Here is a 10,200-nt window from a genome sequence, read left to right as displayed (position 1 = left end):
CTGTTGCTAAGGCAATGCCAGCCCTTGATTGGAAGGAGGCGGGTGGTGGGTGAGCTCCTAGGGTAGGGAGGAGGTCAAGAAGCGAGTTCCGGTTCCTGAAACCCTCCACTGCTCACCGGGCAGCGTGCGTGCGTCTCCGGATTACATAACAACGTTTCGAAACTGGATCTTCCTCAGGAAATGTTAGAGTAGTACAAAAGCTCTCTTGCTCATAAAGTGCTTTACAACAAGTCATGAAAGAGAATACATTCAGGACGGACGCTGATCTGAATAAGTATTCAGGCTCAAATATGCTGCTAAGAGAGCCAGTTTGGTGTAGTGGTTAAGTGTGTGGACTCTAATCTGGGAGAGCCGGGTTTGATTCCCCACTCCTCCACTTGCATCTGGCTGGATGACCTTGGGCAAGCCGTAGTTCTGATAAGAGCTGTCCTTGAAAAAGAGCAGTTTCTGTCAGAGCTCTCTCAGCCCCACCTACCTGACAGGGTATCTGTTGTGGGGAGGGGAAGGGAAAGGAGTTTGTAAGCCGCTCTGAGACATCTTTGGGTAGTGAAGGGCGAGGTATAAATCCAATCTCCTCCTCCTCCTTCTCCTTCTCCTTCTTATTCTTCGCTTCTAATGGATCCCAGGCGTCTCACAACGATGTTGATGATGTATTTTCACACTAGGATTTTCTTATGATTTGAAGGAATTTGTTTATTGTGTTGTAGTGCTTGTTGACCATAATATACAGAAAGCATCTTCTTTGCAAGTCTTGTCGACTGCTTGATCTGTGGGTCAGACTCTCACGGGCTGTTTTCTTTACATTTGTTCTCTGTTTAAATGCAAGGGCATACGATATTTAAGGCACCACTAATGTGTCTGCTCAAATTCATGTATTCATCATTACAATCTTTAGGGTATGTTGTTTAGCTCTGGAATTGTCTCCTTTGAGGATATTGCCAATTGTATAGAACTGGGCAATTTGCCCCGTCTCAGTTGATAATTTTGAAATGCCCTTCACAGCACAAGTTCTATATTGAATTCAAAAATCCTTATCCTGAGCAAACTGCATTGGATTCAGTGGTGTATATATGTTCAGTAAAGTGCTTTGGATCAGTGTGATTTTACAGTACCGCGGCTAAAATAAAGACTATGAGGTTGTTTAAAATAAATCTAGGCGCTGCGGTGGCTCAAGTGGTTAAGACGCTGAACTGCAGGCTGTGGAAGGTCGGTCGTTCAGCAGTTCGAGACCCGAGTGTGCCGCATGACGGAGTGAGCTCCCGGCTTCTAGTTCCAGCTCCTGCCAATCTAGCAGTTCGAAAGCAAGAAATTGCAAGTAGATAAATCGGTACCACTTCGGTGGGAAGGTCACAGCGTTCCATGCGCCTTGGTGTTTAGTCATGCCGGCCACATGACCATGGAAATGTCTTCGGACAGCGCTGGCTCTTCGGCTTTGAAACGGAGATGAGCACCGCAACCCTAGAATCAGATTCGACTGGCTTTCGAGCAAGGGAAGCTTTATCTTCACCTAAGATAAATCTAGTATAGAAAGCATATTGGGAACAACAGTTAAAAGATTGTCCCCAAATAATAGAGCCTTGTCCTTTATAACCTCAATATAACGACAACGGGAAGAAAAGGATAAAGGACAGAGACAGGGTTGACTGGGATGAATACTAAACCCTGAATTTAGAAATCTAGAAAGAACGATTACAGAGACTAGATAATATTCTTGGCGATTAAGTTACAGGGATAAAAAGCATTACGGTCACAGGAACAACACAATTGAGGGTGTGGTGTGCAGTCTGACCACCCTTTTATTAATCCCGTGTTAGTCCCTTTTGCTGTGTAAGAATACGAGTTATCTTCGGTGTTCCCTCTAAGCTGAGTTAGTGTGAGCTGGCTCACAGTTTTTTAGCCTCCAGCTCACACATTTTTGTCTTCGCTCGGGAAGGAGGGCTCCAGAGCAAACTAATTTATGCAGTTGCCAAATCGCTCGCTCACAGCTTTAATGCCAGGAGCTCACAAAGTAGAATTTTTGCTCACAAGACTCCACAGCTTAGAGGGAACATTTATGTGTACAATATTCGCAGGTGGAATAGCATGTTGGTTTTTTTCCCCTCCTAGACGGTGACAAGTCCATAGAAGGTCTCCACGTCCTTCATCCAGGATGGCATGAATATGCATTCAGCTTTCAGCTTCCACAGACGTGAGTATAGCCTTGGTGCCGTGTGACAGAGCATACCGACAGGAAATCCGTGGATAGGAAGTCCATACATTAAGATATGGAGGCAAGGAGAGGAAAAAACCCTTTTCAATAGTGACAGAGAGGGCACTAGCACATGCTGCGGGGCGCCTCTTCCCTAAGAGACCATTCGAAAGAGGTTGGCTTTTTTTTTTTTTTTACATTTTATTTTATTTCAACTTAAACAATACACAAACTTTCATGGTTGTCAACAACAATACTACTCAACAAGGTAACTGCACAGATTTAAACTTCAAAATAGATTACATGTGATGAAAAACATCATAGTACTATTTGGGAACCTTGAGTTTAGAGAACTCAGAGTTAAACATATATTCAAGAAAAGGGAACCATTTCAAATGAAGGTTAGGATTTTTACATGAGAGGTCTGTATGAACTGTTACCTCGGATATTTTATCCATGACATAATAATCCCATATTTTCAAACGCCATGAAGACAGTAATAACCTATTTGGGGATTTCCAACATCTGGCAGTGATAACCTTTACCAGGGGTCGTATCGTAGAAAAAGAGCTAGGGGAACTCATTAGCATAACTCATTAGCATATGCCACACCCCCTGACATCAGGGGCCCGGTGGTGGACCTGCAAGGCCGGCAGGAGTGCGAGGAAGCCCCGCCAAGGCCCTCCCTGGCCCCAGGCAGGCAGGGGTGGGGAGAGGCAGGGAGGAAGCAACTTCCCCTCCCTCTTTTTCTGCCTCCTCCTGGCTGAATGAGGGCTGGAAGTGGGGCGGCCGGAAGCGGGGGGCGGGGCTTCGTCATGTGCCCCGCCCCCTGCACCTCACCCGGGGGAACTGCGATCCCCCGCGATCCCCCCGAAATGACCTCTGACCTTTACTCAATTTATGTCACACTGGGGGCCAACAATTGCCCTCCTGTCAATCACGTCCTTTGAAAACCTGTTGCCCTGGTAGAATAGTTCATTTGATCAGTCCTGCGGCCTATCTTGCTCCTTACAAATGGGATGAATTGATCATTAGTCCTTCTAGAGCTGCCAGCGTGGCTTGCTGCTGAATGGGGGTGTGCACAGAGCTACGTAGCGGATGCTTCAAGTTGAACAGGTTGAAACATATCTCCTAGGAAGGCATAAATCAGGACAAAAAATGGGATGGAACGAGCACTGAAGGAAAAGCAAATGGCAATGGGCCCTCATTTGTTAAGACAGTGACTATATATAAAATCTGACAAAGAAGAAAGCCGGGATTAGGCAGATGGATGGAAGAATCATAGAATGTCAGGGTTGGAAGGGATCTTGCAGGTCATCTAGTCCAACCCCCTACACTCTGCAGGAGCATAGCCGAAAGAGAGCCCTACAACATACCCGAAAGATGGTCATCCAGCCTCCGCTTGAAAACGTCCAGCCAAGGAGCATCCGCCACCTCCAGAGGCAGTCTGTTCCACAGTTAGGAAGTTTCTCCTGATATTTAGCCAGTATCAACCACAGTTACTCCTGATAAGTTTCTCCTGATATTTAGCCAGCTCAACCACAGTTAGGAAGTTTCTCCTGATATTTAGCCAGTATCGACTCCCTTGTAATTTCCACCCGTTAGATCTAATCTTGCATTAGATCTAGTTATTAGTCATTAGATATAGAAGAAGAGCCGTGTTAGGTCAGGGGAAGGTGAAGGCAACCTTCACACTTCTAAAAGTCGTAATACAGATGCGTTCCAGAAATAGGAAATAAAATGCGGAGCAGATTGGAAAACATGCTTGAGGATTATTGACTCAAATACTAGAAGAAAGAGACGGGAGAACTGGAACTGATTATATATACACAGGGGCCAGGGCTCATTTTGTAGCAGGAACTCCTTTGCATATTAGGCGACACACCCCTAATGTAGCCAATCCTCCAAAAGCTTAGAGAGCTCTTCTTACAGGGGCTACTGTAAGCTCTTGGAGGATTGGCTAGAAGAAGAAGAGAAGAGATTGGATTTATACCCCGCCCTTCACTACCCAAAGGAGTCTCAGAGCGGCTTACAAACTCCTTTCCCTTCCCCTCCCCACAACAGACACCCTGTGAGGTAGGTGGGGCTGAGAGAGCTCTTGACAGAAACTGCTCTTTTTCAAGGACAGCTCTTATCAGAACTACGGCTTGCCCAAGGTCATCCAGCTAGGTGCAAGTGGAGGAGTGGGGAATCAAACCCGGTTCTCCCAGGTTAGAGTCCACGCACTTAACCACTACACCAAACTGGTTCTCTAGATCTAGTCTTGCATTAGATCTAGTCATTAGATGTAGAAGAAAAGCTGTGTTAGGTCAGTGGAAGGTGAAGGCAACCTTCACACTTCTAAAAGTCCCAATACAGATGCGTTCCAGAAATAGGAAATAAAATGCGGAGCAGATTGGAAAACATGCTTGAGGATTATTGACTCAAATACTAGAAAAAAGAGACGGGAGAACCTTGCAGGGCTTATTTTGTAGCAGGAACTCCCTTGCATATTAGGTGACCCACCCCTAATGTGGCCAATCCTCCAAGAGCTTACAGAGCTCTTCTTACAGGGGCTACTGTAAGCTCTTGGAGGATTGGCTACATTAGGGGGTGTGTCGCCTACTATGCAAAGGAGTTCCTGCTACAGAAAGACCCCAGTACTAAACAGAGAGAGAGAGACACAGAGAGAGAGAGAGAGAGAGAGAGACACACACACACAATTGGGAGACGTAGAATGTGAATGGAGGTGACCAAGAAAGACAGAATTGGGAGACAAGGCAATTTGAAATAAACAAAGTTTAGTCACAACAGCTGAGGTACCATGCTGCAATACAGTGAGGGCTGTCACATATTTAAAGCACAGGCACGGCCTTATTCTGAGTGTCTGCGGCTTTGGTGAACTTCACATGAGCTCAGCTTCCTGGACGATTGCTTCCCAAAGAGGCAATATGATTTATTTGCTGTTAAACTGCTGTTCGTTTAAAATAATCTGGCGGGGATGCCTGAAACTAAAGTGGCTTTTACAGAGCAATTTATAGAAATGTAACAGTCAAACCAAGATAAGAGAAAACTGGTTATCTTCATTGTCCTACGTTCTAGCAAGGGGAAAGGATTAATGATCAAGTATCAATACCATCCGCTAAATTTTTTATAGTTTTTTTTTTAATAATTATGTCTCTTAGAGGCACAATAATGACAGCTGATAACGTATGAAATCAGTAAGGCTTTATCATTTTAATTCTGGTCTTCTAGGTGCATTAATAATGCCAAGGATTTTAGAAGACATCTTTCTGCCTTAAGCAGAATTATTTGATTTCATTGAAAGTCCGTGGTATAGAAAAGCTGCTGTTTTTTGTGGTTCAAGTGGTTACGACACTGAACTGCAGACCAGAAGGTCGGTAGTTCAGCAGTTCGAGACCCGAGTGTGCCGCCTGACGGAGCGAGCGCCCATCTCTGGCCCCAGCTCCTGCCAGCCTAGCAGTTCGAAAGCAAGAAACTGCAAGTAGATAAATAGGTACCGCTTCAGTGGGAAGGTGACAGCATTCCATGCACCTCAGCATCTAGTCATGCCGGCCACATGACCATGGAAACATCTTCAGACAGCGCTGGCTCTTCGGCTTGGAAACGGAGATGAGCACCGCATCCCTAGAGTCAGATTCAACTGGCTTTCGAGCAAGGGAAACCTTTACCTTTACTGAAGGGCAGCTTTATTTTTATTTATTTATTTATTTATTTATATTTGAATTTCTACCCCACCCTACCCCGAAGGCTCAGGGCGGCTTACAGAGCACTAAGTGCCAGATTTTCAAATGCCCGTGAGAATAAAAGGGTTTGATGAAAGAATTTTGTATGCCTAAACTTTTGTTCATGTCCTTAACCTATTACTGTTAAGAAAAAGTCAGACACCAGAGAAACTGAAGGAGCATTCCTTATAGGTGTTGGCTCTGACCTTGAAAAACCTCTGCAAAGGAATAGTCTTTCTTGCTGACATCAGTATGTCCATATATAGAAATCGGGCCCTTCTGAAGGTCAGCTATGTTAAAGCACTTTGGGTGGCTTCATCTTGTTCTGATACTTTGCTGGTTGCCGATTTCCAGATTTTAAAAGTGACCTCCTCTAAGATTGCCGGGGTCCGACCTACCTGAGGGACCGCCTTTCCCCACATATACCTCCAAGAGCACTTCGGTCGGGGACACAACACCGCCTGGTGATTCCAGGCCCCCGGGAGGCAAAGCTTGCTTCAACCAGGGCCAGATCCTTCTCAGTGGCGGCCCCCACCTGGTGGAACGAGCTCCCGGAGGAGATCAGGGCCCTGCGGGACCTTATGCAGTTCCGCAGGGCCTGCAAGACGGAGCTCTTCCGCCAGGCTTTTATATAGGAGCCGCCACCTCTATTACTACCATCATTGGAACAACGGGGTTGGGAGTGGTAACCGGAAGAACTGCCATAATTCTGCATGGCACTGATGCTGCTGGACTGGCTTGGACCATCGACAGGACAATTTCACCCTAATGAAATTATCGATACCATCTTCAGAGACCATCTTGTTGTATGGAGCACTTTATTTGTTTTTGTTGTGACTTAATAGCTTTTAATGTTTTATACTGTTTTTATGTATGGGCTTGTGCCCCCGTGTAAGCCGCCCTGAGCCCGTTTGCGGGGAGGGCGGGGTAAAAATGCAATAAATAAATGAATGAACGGATCTCATTGCCTGATCCCTGACCTAATCAAGCTGGATCGTTTGGATTTTAGCCTGTTTAGTGACCATTCCTGTCAGTGGGACTAAATGGTGTAAATCAAGCATTTCAGCTTGACTGGGCTATGAGTTGGGTTACTGTATCCTTGTAGCATATTACAGTGCAAATCCAGAACAAATATGGTCATATTCTGCTGAGTGAATCGTTTTCGTCTACAGAGCTATTTCTCCCAAACTAATTGAACATAAAAATCCTACAGACAAATTCATGCTTGATTACACCTTATGATGCATTAACAGTACAGTACAATATTATTAAGGGCTGCGGTGGCTCAAGTGGTTAAGACGCTGCACTGCAGACCGGAAGGTCGGTAGTTCAGCAGTTCGAGACCCGAGTGCCGCATGACGGAGTGAGCTCCCGTCTCTGGCCCCAGCTCCTGCCAACCTAGCAGTTCGAAAGCAAGGAATTGCAAGTAGATAAATAGGGACCGCTTCGGTGGGAAGGTAACAGCATTCCATGCACCTTGGCATCTAGTCATGCCGGCCACATGACCACGGAAATGTCTTCGGACAGCGCTGGCTCTTCAGCTTGGAAACGGAGATGAGCACAGCATCCCTAGAGTTAGATTTGACTGGCTTTTGAGTAAGGGAAACCTTTACCTTTACAATATTATTACCCAGACTGAGTGTATATTTACGTTAAACTAAAAGGGGACAAAAAGCTTATTCAGTTTTGACATTTCTGTCCTGCATAGATCACTTGCTACTTCATTTGAAGGCAGACATGGCAATGTTCGTTACTGGCTGAAAGCAAGCTTGCACAGACCTTGGCATCTACCAGTAACATCAAAGAAGGAATTTACAGTCTTTCAGCATATAGATATCAACACTCCTGCATTACTGGTAAGATTCGACAGAATTACTCATTCTTTTGTTTTTGAAATAAAACAACAGCAACATGTGGTCCCTGAAAATCTCAAAACATGTGGCAATAATTGTTAAGTACAATGAAATATTTAAAGTATAAGAACATAATGACCTAGGAACCAGAAAGTGGTAGTATCCTTATTCTATTAGCCAGAGGTTTTTTTTCCTGTGCAGATACTTATTTCCACCAACAGGGGGCTCACTCTCCCCCAACAGCTTTTCCTACATAGTCAGTAGACTTCCTGGGTTTGTAGAAAAATCCAAAAACTAAAAAAATCCGTTCAGGGAAGGCTGAATTCCCCCAAAAAAACCTTTTGAAATGGCCTCTGCATGGATCTAACTCCAGGCATCAATGGTGAGAGATTAGAACGTTCAGGGCGGCGGGGGGGAGGCGCATGGAATGCTGTTACCTTCCCACCGAAGAGTTGCCAGTGCCAGGCTGGGGGATTTCTAGAGATTTTGTGGTGGACTGGGTTTGGGAAGGGAGAGGCCTCAGCTGGGTATGTTGTTCAGTCGCACAGTCGAGTCCGACTCTTCGCAACCCCATGGACCAGATCACGCCAGGCCTTCCGGTCTTCCGCCGTCCTCTGAAGTTTGCTCAACTTCAGAGTTGTGTTTTGAAGATTTCATACTTCTGTGGTTCTTACCATGAGTACATGGAAATATGTCCCATTGAAGTGAATAATACTTGTGTTTGGAATTGAGCTGTCTGGGTTTTTTTTAACAGTTTGAAATTAATACAGTTGGGGGTAAAGCTGCAATCTTAAACTTCACTCTTTGGAAGATAAGCCAAAAAGTTTTATTATCACCTATTCCACATATTCCACTAAATGCAATGAAATTTATTCCCAAGTAACATTGGCTGCAATTCTACGAACACTGTCCTGGTCCATCAGTGGCTATTAGCCACGAGGTATAGATAGGAACTCTCAGTCTGGGGCAAGGGATGTGTATTCTTGGTGCTTGAGGGGGGGGGCAACAGTGGGAGGGCTTCTAGTGCCCTGGCCCCACTGCTGGACCTCCTGATGGCACCTGGTATTTTTGGCCCCTGTGTGACACAGAGTGTTGGACTAGATGGGCCATCGGCCTGATTCAACATTGGCTTCTCTTATTGTTATATACTGAGATCAAGGCAGTTTCTTAAACAAGTGATTTCTTTATTCAGCTCATAACGCAGAGAACAGACAAAACCTTCATAGAACAATGCAACTATATACATTTTGAACCAGCGAGGCCACACCCCCTAGTACCATAATGTCCGATCACAATAGACAGCTTAGAACCAATGGGAGTCGTTCCCGTCGAAGATCAGAGTCATTCCTGATTGGTCTGTCAAACCTTGGTGACCAATCTGACTACAGGTTTTAGAATACCTGAGTCAATGGAGCTTGTGCCTGAAGCTCCGGCTAGCTAACTACGCAGTACAACTAAAGCAAATACTTATGTTCTTAAATAAGCCTTACTGAATAAAATGGGATTTCTGTCTGTGTAGCTTGGTTAGGGTCACTCCCTAGTTAGGATTACAACCATGGAGCCTGATTTTATACATACTTAAAGGTAAAGGTTCCCTTGATCGAAAGCCAGTCGAATCCGGCTCTAGGGTTGCAGTGCTCCTCTCCGTTTCCAAGCCGAAGAGCCAGCGCTGTCCGAAGACATTTCCGTGGTCATGTGGCCGGCATGACTAAACACCAAGGCGCACGGAACGCTGTCACCTTCCCACCGAAGTGGTACCTATTTATCTACTTGCAATTTCTTGCTTTCGAACTGCTAGGTTGGCAGGAGCTGGAACTAGAGACGGGAGCTCATTCCATCATGTGGCACCTGGGTCTTGAACTGCTGAACTACCAACCTTCCACAGCCTGCAGTTCAGCGTCTTAACCACTTGAGCCACCGCAGCTTACTTACTTACATACTTAGAACTAAATTTCACTGTATAGCAGGGCTTGCTGCCAGGTATACATAGAATTGCAGGTCCTGGAAGCAGATCCATTTGAGCTCTGTATGATTTAATTTGAACAAATATACATCGACTGTGACTACACATTAGTTTACAGGTACCTAAATCTGTAAAACGAAGAACATCAATGTAATTAGGCTGTCAACTAATCCGTTGCCATTCTTTCCTGTTCAAACAAATGTACTTGTTCTCAATGGAATCAAATAAATATGGTTAGGATCAGGCAGTAAATATTTGTAGGACTCGGATGTTAGCTTTTAAGTATTGACAGGCAGGAGACGATGATCAATAACAAAGCTTTTATTCATAACACTAGGGAGCAAAGCCCGTTGTGGAGGAAGACAACGGGCCCTAGAAAGATTGGAAGGGTGGGTGGGTGGAAGGGAGAGCGAGAGCGAGAGCGAGAGCGAGAGAGAAAGAAACAAAGAAAGAAAGAAAGAAAGAAAGAAA

The 10,200-nt window shown here is 45.1% G+C and overlaps 1 protein-coding gene across 1 annotated transcript in view; it reads left to right on the top strand.

Moving 5' to 3' along the window:
* Positions 1-2,106: 2,106 nt before the first annotated feature.
* LOC107112119 (arrestin domain-containing protein 3-like) overlaps positions 2,107-10,200 on the top strand; it is a gene marked incomplete at its 5' end in the record, with an annotated part of 12,324 nt that continues 4,230 nt past the window's right edge. The window contains 2 exons of the mRNA XM_015413194.1: positions 2,107-2,188; positions 7,622-7,769. Coding sequence (XP_015268680.1) covers positions 2,107-2,188; positions 7,622-7,769 — 230 coding nt within the window. The remainder of the gene's footprint in view (positions 2,189-7,621; positions 7,770-10,200) is intronic.

This window comes from Gekko japonicus, unplaced genomic scaffold (assembly GCF_001447785.1).
Source record: "Gekko japonicus isolate JY-2015 unplaced genomic scaffold, Gekko_japonicus_V1.1 scaffold6623, whole genome shotgun sequence".
Lineage (NCBI taxonomy): Eukaryota > Metazoa > Chordata > Lepidosauria > Squamata > Gekkonidae > Gekko > Gekko japonicus.
The sequence above is the reverse complement of the archived record's forward strand: the minus strand, read 5'-3'. Positions and strand labels throughout refer to the sequence as shown.